The 14,767-nt window shown below is 40.9% G+C and overlaps 1 protein-coding gene across 2 annotated transcripts in view; it reads left to right on the forward strand.

The window, feature by feature from the left end:
• Positions 1-14,767, forward strand: part of TOP1 (DNA topoisomerase I) — a 69,873-nt gene that overhangs the window by 36,195 nt on the left and 18,911 nt on the right. For both annotated transcript variants that reach the window (XM_068911992.1, XM_068911993.1), the window contains 5 exons: positions 6,449-6,575; positions 7,183-7,241; positions 10,102-10,197; positions 11,456-11,531; positions 12,562-12,659. In XM_068911992.1, coding sequence (XP_068768093.1) covers positions 6,449-6,575; positions 7,183-7,241; positions 10,102-10,197; positions 11,456-11,531; positions 12,562-12,659 — 456 coding nt within the window. The remainder of the gene's footprint in view (positions 1-6,448; positions 6,576-7,182; positions 7,242-10,101; positions 10,198-11,455; positions 11,532-12,561; positions 12,660-14,767) is intronic.

The raw sequence follows: 14,767 nt of genomic DNA on the forward strand, positions 1-14,767 counted from the left end.
TCAGATCTTTCTTTGTCACCCCCCTCAAGGAAGGAAAACATAAAGCCCACCTGAGAAAAATCCTTACCAAATCCACGTCACTATCAAAAAATGGCCAAGTGTTGTCTTTTGTTCCTTTTCTCACCCCTTTACTTCCTGATCCCAAAAAGAAAATGTAATGTACACCCCTTACATATACATGTTAATAGTTAAAAGAATAAAATGAAACAAATCTGATATGGCAGTAAGTTTCTGATCTGTGGAAGACGAGCATTTCAAACAAGGCGGCCGTGTAAAAGAATGAAATAATGGGCCCTTTGAAGCCAAGACTCGTTAGAGATTGGTTTCAAAGTGTTAGCAGTAACAACTGTCTTTCTGCCAGGTGTCTTGGGGTTTGTACATGCAGTGTGGGCCGCCAGTAGACTGAATAGTGCAGAAATGGCTGTGACAGTGAATGGGAGTAAAGAGACTTGTTCTTCCTGTGTTGCTCTTGCAGCACTGATCCATGTTGTCAATGTGACAAGCGTCTGAGCTGCAGGGGGAAAAAATCTTCTGTCAGGTTGCATATTCACTCCATATACAAAATCTCTCATGATAACAGCTTGATAGGAACAGAAGCACGGAACATATATAAGGGATTCATAGACGTGATCTTCATTGGCATCTTCCGAGTTTCATGATTTTGCTAGAAAAAAAGGCAGATTCAAAGTATTTGTTAGTGATGAATGAAGATAAACTGAAGTTATGACTTCTTGCAGACCTCCTAACCAATTTATTATGTGATCCCTAACTGTTAAGGATTATGTGCCTTTGGGGCAGTGAGAGGCAGGGATACCTGACGTAGAGAGGAAAAAGCATTTAAAAAAAAAGATTCTAGCACGTCCTGTCTCCCAGCGTGGGAGTTTTGTTTTAATTTCCCCTCCATTTGTAGTGCACAGTTGACCTTGATCAGCCGTCTAGTGTGACGCTGCCTTCCACTAGTAAAATTTGCTGCTTTTTCATTTAGTGGCATGCCTGACTCCAGCACATCTATAGAAAGCACATGTTATGCCGGATCCTCATCTCAAAGGACCTGCTAATGTTGTTCTGCTTTCTAATGTTTTAAACTGCTGTTGATTAGCCGAGCTTTTTATCTTGCTCCCATAGTGTCACGCTTGCTGAAGACTTGATCCTTGCTGAAGACTTGATCCGTTGTCTGTGAAAAGTGGTGAAAAGACTTCCCCTTACTCTGGGAAAAGTGAAATCAACTTTTTCATTGCGTTGCTGAGATCCCAGCTTAACCATTGGGGGCTCACATGTTCAAACCAGCTGAAAATCTGTCCCCTGCTAGTGTGTATTCTCTTTCGAAAATTCTTCCTGCACAGTCAGTTGTTCCTTAGTATGTATTGGTCTGAATATAATCAGTTTTCCATTAGCTTTGTACTGAGTCAAACAAGACATGGGCTATGTAACCTCTGCTCTGTCCTTATTGTGTTTTTAGATTTCACTAAAATCGCAGCTCCCTGTTATTTTACGCTTCAGCTGGATTCTAACAGCTACCAAGTAGGGAAGCAAAGCTCAGTGCTTGCAGCAGAGCTCTGATGCTTACTAGTAGCAGATTTCCAGACACAAGCTAATTACAGCTGAGCAAATGAGAGAGAGGAAATAAGAGACACTTTAGATAAAGCATCCTTCCCAGCTTGTGATTTTGAAGCTGGAATGGAAAAGGCCTGGGAAGGGATTATTAGTGTACATAAATGGCACCTGAAGAATGCAGTGTTAAATTACTGCAAAGCTGTTGTAGTTTGAAGAAGGAAGCTGTGATCTGCACATCTGCCATTCTTCAGAAACGTTTTCCACTTGTGACTTGCCAATGTGATACAGCCTAGGCAGCTGCTGCCAGGTGCATGGCCTCACTTCCTCACCCTCTCCTCCCTCCTGTCTTCCTTCAGGCATCCTGGCTGGGGAAGACAGCCCTCCATTCAAGGGAAAAGGTTTCTTCCGTTGTGTTTACCGTCCCGTGGGCTTCAGCCTGAGCTCTCCAAGGCCTTTGAATGCCCTTGTTCGCACTAAAACTCTAAATGAAAGACAGCATGCAAGCTAACAAAAAGGCTGTAAGGCTTTAGGAGATATATCACTACTTATCTGACCTTTGTCTGAACTAAGCCAGTACCATGATGCATCTCACTCTTTTTAGATGATGTAATCCCTGCTTCTGCCTTTATTGATATAGTGTCCTACACTTCTGGGGTTTTGGTCTGTTCTCCTTACAAAAATAGTGCAGCATAAACACCTTTACCGAGGTGTAAAGCTCAGTGTGTTATTTTAGTGGTTTAACTGTAATGGTTTGGGTAGCGAGGAACACCTTACTTTGTCAACAAGACTGAGTATTTCTCAAATGGATTGTGAAGAGTGGTAGTGATGTGTTTTTTTGTTTTTGTTTAATGGCCCATTTATCTTCCAGCCAGCATAACTTGCAGTGAACTTTCCCTTTATCTTATGGGGGGCTTCACTGTCCTACTTCAGTGACTTCAACCTGGCTTGTTGGCAGAGGAATGCGTAAGACGTGAATCCGCAAATAATGCGGCTGCATGCAGTCTTGTCCTGGTGGTTTGTGCTTTGGTGATGTTGGATGGGAGGGATTGGAAAGTGCTTTCCCCTCTCCTCTTTTTTTCTTCTTTTTTTTTTCTTTCTTTTTCTTCCCAGTTCCAAATAGGCCAGGAAGAAAGACCTTCTGATTTTCAAATTGTTCCCAGTCCCTCCTAATAATAGCTTTGGGGGGATGCTTGGAAATAGCTCTCCTCCAGGATAGGATGGCATCCTGTTACTTTCTCTTTTGAGATGAGTATGGTTGGTAAATTATGCTCCCCTGGAGGCTTGCATAAGTATCTTAGCCAAGTGGAAGACCAAAGATGTTCAATGTGCTGACTGTAGTTAATATCTGGGAAACTTGCTTCACTTTTGGGGAAAAAGAAGTTACTCCTCTCAGGATTGTGCGCTGAGCCTTTGTTATCAGTGTGTTTCCAGATGAGCTTTACTGAGAGACAAATCTCAGGCTCTGCTGGGGATGAGTTGCACAAGCCCGCATCTTTTCACATGTCAAATTTTAGGCTAATTTGTTGGTAATGTTGGAGCTGAGGTCTAGTGTCTAGAAACATGCATGTCTGACATGGTCTCTTTATGAGTGCAGGAAAGAAGTCTGTGCTCTTTCTTTCACTGGAGCAAGTAACACAAGAAATTTGATTTCTGGGGGGAATTTCTTCCAGTCACATACTGCGAGAAGAGACTGAGTACGTCAGACCTAGCCGCTAAATACTCCTACTGCTTTGAAAAGGAGTCTTAAGACTAAAACGAAAGACTCTTCTTTGGTTATTTGAGCCCATGTTTACTTAATTAAGAAATCTTACTCCTTGCTGCAAAGCAAAGGGGAAGGATAGTGTTGTGATTAAGAACTAAGACTGAATCAGAAATCCAGGCTTCGGATTCCAGCACTGATAAATTTTTAGCTTTAGATGAGATTGCATAGCAGCTTTTCAATGGTGACCACTTATTTCATTTCAAGAGGAGGTGTTATTTGGACTTCTTCTTAGGTAAGCATAAATTTTGAGCACCGTTTTTTCTTCCAGAAGCAGAGCCTGTAAGTGCTCAGCACATGTGAAAAAAAATGGGCACAGCTGCTCTAGACCAGTAGCATTGTCTGCCCTTTTCAGGTTTAGAAGTTTTGTGAATATAGATTGTCATCCGTTTGCTTTTAGTCACATTTTGCATACTCCCCCTGATTCCACCAGTCACCTGTTGAAAACCAGTGCTTTTGCCTGCTAGCCAGAATGCGTAAGGTGCTTTTGAAAACTTGACCAGGTTTTTCAGTTTTTGCCCATCCAAACTCCTCGGTAACAAGCACTGCCATGAACTTTACCTTGGAGGGCTATCGCCATCGATTGCAATATGTGCCAAACTTTGGAGATGCAAACTGTTGTCTGACTCAAGCATGTTATTTCATGTAGGATTTAAATACCAAATAAGAACAAGGAGTTAGAGAATAGACACAGGCAGACTTGCAGAGCCTAAAGGGGATCTAAGCCTGGCATGTTTTCTTTCTCTCTTTCTTTTCTTATGTGATAGCATACCTCTGTGTGTAATTGTAAGACTTGAGTCTTTGGCAAATGAGGCACCTATCTTGCATACAGATAACACTGCAAGATAACGAGTCAGACTTTCCAGACCTTCCAGAGCAGAAAATTGATTATTAACGCGTATGGAGTTTTGTGCTTTCAGAGGGGCATGAATGTTGTTGGAGCAAAGGAAAATAAAGTAGGTGTCCTGAGTCTCAAGGGTACTGATAAATAAACAAACAGGGTACAGAGGCCGAGTGTTAAGTCTGAGTAAAAGCAGCAGGCACCTAGTGGATTTCTGAGATCCAGTGTCAGGATGTTCTGAATGTGCTTGTATGTCTTGATCACACAGTGTACATAACGTGATCTGCCGGGTAAGAATAGTCTGCAGTTGTTAAATCTTCGCTCACAGGCAACATGTGGTGCTGTGTGTCTATTTGCAGGAATTTCTAGAATGCCAGTTGCCTTTCAACGTTTAGATATTCCTGTATAGTTTTATATGTATTACAAAGTGAGGTTTCTGGAGAGTCAAAATGAAACTGGTTTCTCTTCCTGTTGATCCTACTGATCTTTTTTTTAACGTAACGGAGTACACGCAATATACAGATTTTCTTTAAGGCTGAGTTTTCTCCCTTTAACTGCTTGGGCCTGGAAGGCTAGTGTGTGCCTATAGGAGTGTGCTACTCTGAGCTTGAATAATTTAGACGTTTCACAGGTTCAGGTCCATTTGTACTAGTGATACGTGAGGCTCTGAAACTCTCTCCACGTTGGACTTTACCCTGCAGTTCTGCAGCCGGGTGTGGGTTGGTGTTTTCGTGACTTCGTTTGCCTTCCTCTTAATTACATACAAACTTTGTGGGAGCCTGCTGATGCGCTGCTTGCTTTCTGTAGCCGTGAGACTTCCAGGCCTCTTGCACGTTCTCTTTTTTTGAAAGATGTGCTTCAAGTCACGTTTCTATAACAATATATAATGCATATATATAAAAACTCCTAGCTGGCATTTCAGGCTTGCCATTTTCCAGAACTATATTCTTCTAGGTTGAGTTGGTCTTATACTTGAGTGTTGAAATCACTAGAAATAGGCAGCTTCCTTATTTTAAGTTAAGCTTTGTGTTAAACTGTGTAGTCCTAAGGAGAAACGGAGAACATCCGAGAGAACAGCAATAAGAGTACGTTGTCAAAATGTCCTGAGGAAGCAGGTGTGTGAACTGGCAGCAGGAGGAAGGCAGCGTGCTTGCTTCCTAACTGTGCCTGATAGAAGAGAGCCTGATTTCCACTGTGCCTTTAGATTACTTGAGCTAAGGGTGACTTCACGTAATGAGTACAGCCTTAAAAACGTGTATTCAAGGCATGCTGAATTGACAGGCTTGCTGCTTGGCTTCGACAACAGTGCTGCTAATCCACGTTGCCAGTTCTTAGAATTGTTATCGTGTCTCCGGAGAGCGGAGACACGCACTCCTCACGCTCTTGACTCCACGGGTCAAGTAATTCCATGAGAATCTCATTTTCATTTGAAAACAGCGATGTTTTCTGGTCTTTCTGGTTGATATGAAAGCTTGAAAATGTGATCCAAATTTACCCACATCTCAGAAGTCAGAAGCGGGTAGAGAAAGAATAAAGGAGGTCAGCTTGGGAGTGTTTTTTTCCTCTCAATCCTGACCTGTGAATTTTGGATGTTAAACTGGCAGCACTGTTACCGACAGTGCTAAAATCTGAGAAGTAGTAGATTCTTACTGGGCGACCTCTTTGGTGCATCTCTGTCCTGATTTGTAGTGTTTCATCCTTGAGCAGAGTCAGTTGTGCTCACTGCTGTAGTGATTTAAAGAGGCCCAGCTGATGGAGCAGCTCCAACTCTAAGGAGTAAGCAGGGAGCAGCTCCAACTCTAAGGAGTAAGCAGTGGTTTTCCTTCCAAGTTCCTGAGATGAGCTGTTTTCACAAACTATTAACAAATTGACAACCTGTTGCCTGAACAAAAGCTCACACGGGCACTGGTGCGACTGGCAGCTCTGTTCCAGTGACTGTTGCGTGCCCTAGGAAAAAGGGAAAGCAGAAATAGTGAGAATTCAACCTAAAATGTTCAGCCTTGATAAACATAGCAACTGTTGATATTCTTGGCTGATACAGGTTTCCTGATGTGGAATACTTGGCAGCTGTGGCTATATTTTATGCTCTTTGTCCTCCTAAAGAGAATGAATGATGCATAACAGGAGATCTTGCTGGATCTTCCTGTTAAGGCAATCAAATGCAATCACTTATTTTGTGGGATTCCTAAGCGTCAAGACCTATCTATGTCTGTGCTTATCACTGGAAGTTGCCTGCACTGGTCAGATCTCCTTGTGTGTGTCCCCTTCTGCAAACTTTCTCTCTTATCTTGCAGTGAGCACAAAGATTCCTCGGAAAAGAAACACAAAGACAAGGAGAAAACCAAACACAAAGATGGCAGCTCAGAGAAACACAAAGACAAACACAAAGATAAAGACAAGGAGAAGCGAAAGGAAGAGAAGGTAGGTGTCTTCTGTGGGAGACACAAGAGGGTAGTTTTGCGTTACCAAATGATGAAAAGTCAATGAGTTGCATGTGGCTTATACTTCCAAGCCTTTATTGACTTGGAGAGAACTGTCCCCATGCTGAGCTTAAGACTTGTTTTCTGGGATACAAGGTACTGAGTTACGAGGGCTTTTTCTGCAAATATTGTGAGTGGGGACTGTTTCACAGTGGAGCTGTGCCTGCTTGCTTTAAATTTTTTCCTTTCACTATTTTCTCACTTTGCCAAGCTTAGATTCAGAGACAAGGGAGGAAAAACCTGTTGGATCAAGTTTCTTCCATGCAGAGATAAACGTAGACAAGTAGTGTTTTTTGGACCAATTATGCACTTGACTACAATCTATTGAAAGAATTGGAGGGCCAGAGTTCACTGAATTGACTAAAACTTAAAGAAAATGTTGCCTTTTTGGTGTATCTTGTAGATCAGTCAGGGCTGTAAGGCCAAAGATATCTGTAGCAGTGCCACTCGGGTCCTCCTCCGGGTTAAACAGCCTGCCTGTGTTGCACAGTGGAAAAAGATACGGTGCTCGTGCAGTGCTAGTCAGCTCCTGCTTTTTTATTTTTCAGCTGAAGTTATCTGCTGGTGATATGAAAATAAAGAAGGAAAAAGAAAATGGTTTCTCCAGGTAAGAAATCGAGTCTGTGATCTGAAAAAAGTAACAATTTGATGTTCCTTAAATGCTCAGAACATTTGAATCTTCTTACTTGGTCTTGAAAAACAAAGTTGGAATGCTTTAGACCCCTTCTGATGATATATCCCTCTCAACAAAGAGGATTGGTAACTAGTCTACTTTCCTAGCAGCTAGCGATGGGAGCTGTTGAACACTTGCTGTCTCCCTGCACGTGCTTAGTTTTCCTGTTATCAAATAGTTGAATAATACCCAGGAGAGATTAAACCATGGAAGCACTGGAAGTTGGGATTGGAACAACCTCTGTTACAGTTGTAAAACTGGAATTTGAACCTTGCAATTGTTTTTTTGAGTCAGAACCTTGTAAAGGCAACTTTGGGTATCTGTTCTGTAAGTGACTGCAGACCAAAGCCTTTGTAGTAAGTGGCAAGACGGATGCTTGTCTAAATCAGATACAGCTTCAGAAAATGCCTAGCTATTCTACTGTAATTACTAAATTCCTACTGCTAATAGTGTCTCCTGGATCCAGGTATTGTATCAGTTGACACTGAATAGTCATGTTAACATTCAGAAGTGATTAATTGAGAGAAAGTAATTCTTTAATATTTGACAAAGTAAGATTTCTTTCACTTATTTAAATGCAGCCTTTGGTTGTTTTTAAGGTGGTCAATCTGGTCCTCTGACTTAGGCTTTTGTGCTGCTTTCTTGGGGAGAGTTTGATCCACAGTGTTGTGGTAGATGGGTATGCCTTACGAGCAGTTGGTGTGTCATGTTTTTTAAAAAAAAAAAAAAAAAGTTTCCAAGCTTATCTCCAGTTCTGTGAATCAACTGAAAAAAAAAAAAAAATCCTTTGTCTCACCGTGTTCTCTGGATGAAGAGAGGTTGGGAGAATGCACCTGTGTAGTCTATGCCTGTCAGCAATTCTTTGCATATTTTGAACGTTCCCACTTGACATGAGTTCCTCCATCTGTTTCATTTTTGTACTTCTAGTTAAAAATGCAAACGCTGTAGTTTTTATGGTTGACATAGGAAAGAGGCGCCCTCTCCAGGCCCTTTATAGGAACTGATACTCTGGAAATGGAAAACAATGATGTTTGTGTTTCATGGTGTAGAAAACAATTTTCATTAACTCTTTCTAGTCTCTATTGTTTAGCAGAGTTAACTTGCGTCTGCTCTTCTCGCCAGGAACTCTGGGTGTTCTCGTGTCAAAGTAACTGAATCCTTTTCAGACCCCAGAGCTTTTTTTATGTATTCAAGAACAGCCTGGAGGAACCATCATAACTGTGCCTTCTTCAGGGCCAAAAGCTGGCTAAGAGTAAAGTAATTATTTTTCCTCCTGCTGAAATGTTCTTTTGTAAGTTCACCAGAGGGATATGTCCTCACTCATATGGTTTTGATTTTAGTCTTTAAGACTTGGTAGGATGAGCAACGTTACAGTGTCGGGAACAATACAAGTCAAGGTTCAGCTTGGTCACACTGCTCCTTTCTTTTAAAATAATGACACTTTATTTCCCGTTATTACAAAACACTGCAAAATGCTTCAATGTTAATTTAGACAAGATAAAATTCTGTTTAGTAAGCTGTTAAGTAGTACTAGATTTCTGCCTGGAGGGGAGAGAAATTAGGTGGGACAAATACTGCTTTTCCCGTAGATGTTTTGCAAGTGTCTGCGTGCTGCAGACTCAAATGTTTGTTAATTGTAGGTGAGGCCACTGAAATGGCTTCCTATAGCAGCACATATCTGTTTCCTCCAAGTTGCATCTGCCAGCACTGCAGCAGCTTTACAGCTGTGAAAGAGCAACCTGTCTTGTTCTGCTTCATGGACACATTACCAGCTGAAATAAGACTCCGGAATGTCTCTTGCTGACAGTGTTCTACAAAGCAGAATGCTCTGTTTTTTTTCTCCCACTCCATCCAGTTGTAGAATCTGCATGTTGACTTGGGAACTGAGTCAATTTGATAGAAAAATTGGTGATTGAATATGAATAGGAAAGCTCAAGATGTCACTGTTGGTTTTTCCACCTGAATAGAGTGGTACTAAGTTCTTCAAAATGTAATTCTGGACTCTGTGCAACCTCTTCTTCTTTATGAAGATAAATGTAATGCCTCTGTGAAATATAGAAAAAATGAGTTTGTTTAAAGGGATAGTTTCTCACTCATATTCCTTTTTTTTTTTTTTAATCCCTTTATTACTAGCATCTTGGGATATTATGGCTGAAAACATTGGGTCTAATTTAATAGTTGTGGTCTGTTGAGAGGGACGGGATTGTTTATTTCCCACAGCTTGGATAGTGAGAAGAGACTAATCAGTTTAACTTTGGCAAATCTTTGTTTTTTTTCCCTAGTTTTCACATGCTAGCTAGCATTATGCCTCAATATTTAGTTGGCAAAAGATGCAGGGGAATAGCTTTGAAATCTGTTCAGTTGACAAACCTTTCTCTCTTGTCTGGCTAAATAAGGATTTTGAGCTCAAACTACTTAATGTTCCTATCTGCCAACACACATGCATGATATTTTCTTTTGTCTTTAAATATATTTTAAAAGTGTTGCAAGCTGCAATCATTTTTATTAAATACAGGCCTGCAACACAGTGAAATCTAAGTCATTTATTTCAACTGATGTTGATATTGCTTGGGAAATGGCAAATGCTGAGACACGGAAAGACTTTCTCCTTGTGCTGTCCATCAGTGTCCAGAGAAGGACAAGCCCCAGGGCTTCGGGGTCTAAGAAGACAACCCATTCGAGTGCTGGAAAGCGTGCCCTCTTTAGAGCTCATTTCTTAGCTGAGTTGGTGCTGGTTTCCAAACCACTTCTATTCTTTGAAGTTAGAACCGTCTTTCTTTGCTTCTTTTTGTAGTCCACCACGTATTAAAGATGAACCAGATGATGATGGTTTTTATGCTCCTCCCAAAGAGGACTCCAAACCCCTAAAGAGGCCGCGAGAAGATGATGAGTAAGTGACTCGGGTATTAGTGACTTTTGTATATTTGTCTTTAGTTTAAAAAGAGAACTTTAGGGGGAGCAGGTAGGATTTTAGGTCCTTCAGTTCAGCTGGTTCAAATGCAGGCCTGGATCCGAGGTCAAACTGCTTAAGCTGTTGCAAGTTCTCTGAGTAGGACAAGGATGGTATTTGTACTGTCTGTGGAAAAAATAGCATTACCTGCTTCTGCAGAGGATGTTGTGAGCTGTTGCTGTGCTAGTGAATAAAAATAAATAAATAATCTAGAGGGTAAGTAGAAAAAAAACCACACAGACCAAGATTGTAAAACATAAATCTGAGCAAGTGAGGTATTAATGCTAGCTCAGTGGTTACAGTAGTGTTGGGTGAGGAAATGACTGCACAAGAGGAAGAAAATGTGTTGTCAGCCTGATTTCATTTTGCCTGTGCTGCTTCACATGATTCCCCTTTAAAAGGACCTAAATACGTTGTGGGTTATGCTAAGGATTTTTGACTCTAAATCAAAAGAAAAATACACGTGATGTTCACCCTCTAAATGGTAGCCTACCCAGTAAAATAAAAGCCCAGTTGTATCATGCTATGTTCTGTCACCATCTCTGTATATCTAACTCTTTAGGTAGTGTGACCTTCTTACCAAACTGGAATTAAAGGATTGGAAGAGGTTGTTTTTAACCACAGTGGCATTCTGTTCCTATGTGGTGGTACTTGGTTTCCAAGAGAGATGAGTGTGACATCTTTTGTGTAATCATTGTAATCATTTGTTGCTTTCTGTTAAGTTTTTGTAACCTCCCATCTCATGCCCGCAATGGAAAGAATTTGCCACCAGTCAATTTCGCCATTGTTTAAACTAGCGGAGATGCAAGAAGTGGGCCTTGTGGATAGGTCTTAGACTAATGGCCGAAAAAGTGGGAGAAAGAAGGTCAGTAAGGTTTTCTCAGATTTATTCACTGTAGTTATTGGGTAGCTGCTAATGTTTTTGAATTGGTTCTTCACTGAGGAAGATTTTTGCTGCTGGTGTCCATGACTTCTGGAAGGGTATTCACAGTCATAGCTTGGTTTGTTAGGTTTTTGTAAGCTGTCTTGTTGGATAGCCATTCTTCAGCCTTCAGAAACAGGAATAAAAATACATTCTCTAGAGCTTAAACACTCCAGAAGTATTGTGAATTTGTGTACATAGGCGTGTACGCATGCACACACTTCATATATATATATGTATATATGACTTTTTATCAGCTATTCTTTTCTCTCTTAGTGCTGAGTATAAACCCAAGAAAATCAAAACAGAAGACATCAAGAAGGCAAAGAAAAGGAAACAAGAGGAGGAAGAGGTAAACTGAAGGACGAGTTTATTTTTGGGATCAAGAAAAGCAAGGCTGACAATTTGGTGTTGAATTATGTACAGCAGGGAATCTGATGCAAAGGGAAGGAGAACAGGGGCTGTGCAGCCAAATGCCACTGTGGAGGACAAAAGCTGCATGTGATAGATCCACCCCTATGGTGTGAGTTAATGTCTGAGCCATAGTGTATAAAAAGTCAGGAGAACGCTCTCTCCTCCTCGCAACACAATGGATGTAAATGATGGCTCCCAGACATGAACTTCTAGCCTCTTCCAGGCAATTCACAATCCTTCTGCTAAGGAACCCTCAGAGGGCAGAAGAGCCTTACTAGCAACATCTGGTAATTGCACAGATGGTGTAGCACAGTTCAGAGACAGAAGACTTGAAACATAGATTAGATGCTAGAAAGTGGCTTAAAGCTTTTACATGGAGCCTAGAGTGGGAATTTCTTTGGAAAGGGACTTGGCAAACAGGAGTTAAGCTGTAATTTCGGACTAATGAACTAGATTCCACATCTGCTAGTGAAGATATTCTTGTGAAGCACATGCTGCAAGCAGCTCCTGGCAGCATGGTTAATTCCCTAGAGTTCAATAAAAGCGTCTCTATGATAAGCATACAGTAAGCAGTACGTTTCCGGAAGCACCCTCGCAATGTTGTAAGTGTGCTCTGTGGTGTTTGCCATAGTAGGTCTGCTATTGCAGGCCAAGGAGGGCATTTCTATAACTGAGCAGTCATGTTGTTGTGGCCTAGACTCACCGCTTTTCAGGTGAGCCAGGGTAACTGGCTGACTGTGTGTGTCCTTAGCATAAGAATTTGGCTTAAAACTTTCTAGTGAAACCATCAGAGGACTTTGACTTAATAGGATGATCTAAGAGTGCATTTATGTAGTTAGGCTATAGTAATTCAGTTGTTCATGGTCAAACTAATACATCCCAAGAGAGATCTTTTTAGTTTTAAAGCATCTTAGGTTGAGGGTAGAGGGAGGAGTAGCTTTGTCTAACAGTTCTTCCTCATTTTGCAGGACAGCAAAGCCAAGAAAGCTAAGAGTAAAGATAAGAAAGTCCCTGAAGGGGACAAGAAAAAGAAGCCGAAAAAAGAAGAAGAACAAAAATGGAAATGGTAACTATATATCAATGCTATAGACTATTCCCTGTACCTGGACTTTCCCTCTGTTGTTTCCCATCCTGACTGATTAAGGAAACATATTTAGCTTTCTCTTCTGTTGATGCATAAGGATTCACAAATCCTGAAGAATTGGCTTACTTTCTGGTAAGCTTTAAGTATCTCATTCAATATATTCATTCTCTGAAGTAAAAGTGAAATAGCTTTTTTGATGTAACTAAGACAAGAAGTAAGGAGTTCCTTACCATCACTAGAACATGGAGGCTACCTGTAATGATCAGATCTGGCATTCCTGTACTCAGAACTTGCCCCTTGCTGACATTCCTTAAAGCAATATGAACACTTGTGGGTTAGGGTATCAGCAGGAATGTACAAATGCAGCTCATGTCTCAACTGGTATGTTTTTTAAAACTAGATTCTTCTAGTAAAGTAAGTGACCACCTTTTGTGTTCAAGTTGGGTGGCATCTGCGTGCCTCACCAAACTGCTCGTGCCCCGGGCACAAGAATGAAAGTTGGTTAAGCTGTTGACTAGTTAAGCTTGAGTTGTAATTTGAAACTTTGTATTTCATGCAGGAGACAGGCGTGTGCTGCACTAGTTGTGCTCTCTATAACAAACTTGTTGGATTTTCCTTTTTTTTTTTTTTTTTTTTTAACTATTCTCAGTAATGCAAACTAGTGTTACCCCTAGGTTTGAGGAGATGTGTATATTTTGAAGTTTGGACCTTAATACTCCCCTCAGTTTAACGTAGCAGGGCTTCAAATGGAAACACGTTTTTCGCACTCCTCTAATCTCCTGTAGTGTACTTTTATGACCTTTTGGGGATGGTGTTTTCTTCCCTCAGGTCATATAGCTGTTTTTAATAAATCCATAGTGTTAGGAAAGGACTTTGCAGTCTTCCAGATCCTTTCAGGTTCAGTCTTTTACCCCCTTATTGGTTTTACTGAATCATCTTAAAAAAAACAAAAAAAACAAGAAAAACAAAAGCAAAATCCTCTGTAGCGTTCATAGTCTTTAAATATTTCCCTTTGATTGCCACAGCTTTCTCACATAGAGCATTGGCACTTCTCTATTTTTATGCTTATGTACTTTCTTATGAATCTAATTTTCAGGCTTCTCCTTACAAATATCCTGATTTTTTTTTTTATAAACAATTCACTTCTTGATCCCTTTAACAACATATTTTATATACTTTGACATTAAAAAGTGCTGGGACATTAAGAGGTAGGAAGCTACAGAAGATCCTTGTAAGCCTAACAGTCTATCTTCTTTTTGGCTTTGTATCAGCAGCCCTTGCTAGTTCTGTCTCAAAGTTACTACTGTACTGTTATCACAGTTCCTTTTTATTGTGGTCCATATCCTTCAACAGCAAACCTTTACTGGCAAGCCACACGATTCTGCCCTCACCTGTCTTGGAAGCACAATCCCAGGTAGCTTGCTAAGCTCTGCAATTTGTGCTGACTGTTCAGAAAAACTGTCTTTGAAAGCATGTTTTGCAAAATTTGGTAGTAGGTAACTGCATCCTTCTGCTGATGTTCCTGTTGTCCATCTGCAGCTTTGTGTAACATCTTTGCTGGACAGGGTTTCATCAACATGTAGCACTTCAGTTGCATCTCTTCAGGACATTTAATGTTCCATCTGAGTCGATTTTCTGAAGGTCTGATTTTTTTTTTTTTCCTCTCCTTCGTCAAGTGCTTGTTGTCTTAAGCACGTTAATTCCCACGTATGGGAATGCTTGATGCCAGACGTTCCTGAGGCACTGGCTTTGTTCATCACGATGTGGAGCTCTTTTTAGAGGTCATTTTTACACCCAGTCAGTGTGAGAAGAATATGTGATCCAGAAGTATACCTTATGAGCACTTCTACCCTGTGCTGTAAGAAGTTTGTTTCCTTGAAATAACATGCACCTGAGGGGTATTCTGGTCTCTCTTAAGAAGCTTCTGTATTTTCATTCCACACAAAAAACCATCACCAACTCTACCATTCTTGAGCCACCCTGGCATTCTTTAGGACAGGTTTGGTATGGGATTTAATCAAGAATCCTGTACCACTGATCAGGAACGCAGGAGATGGTATTGGGAGTGATCTGTGATCTTTTTGTGATGA

This window comes from Struthio camelus, chromosome 18 (genome assembly GCF_040807025.1).
Source record: "Struthio camelus isolate bStrCam1 chromosome 18, bStrCam1.hap1, whole genome shotgun sequence".
NCBI classification, from domain to species: Eukaryota; Metazoa; Chordata; class Aves; order Struthioniformes; family Struthionidae; genus Struthio; species Struthio camelus.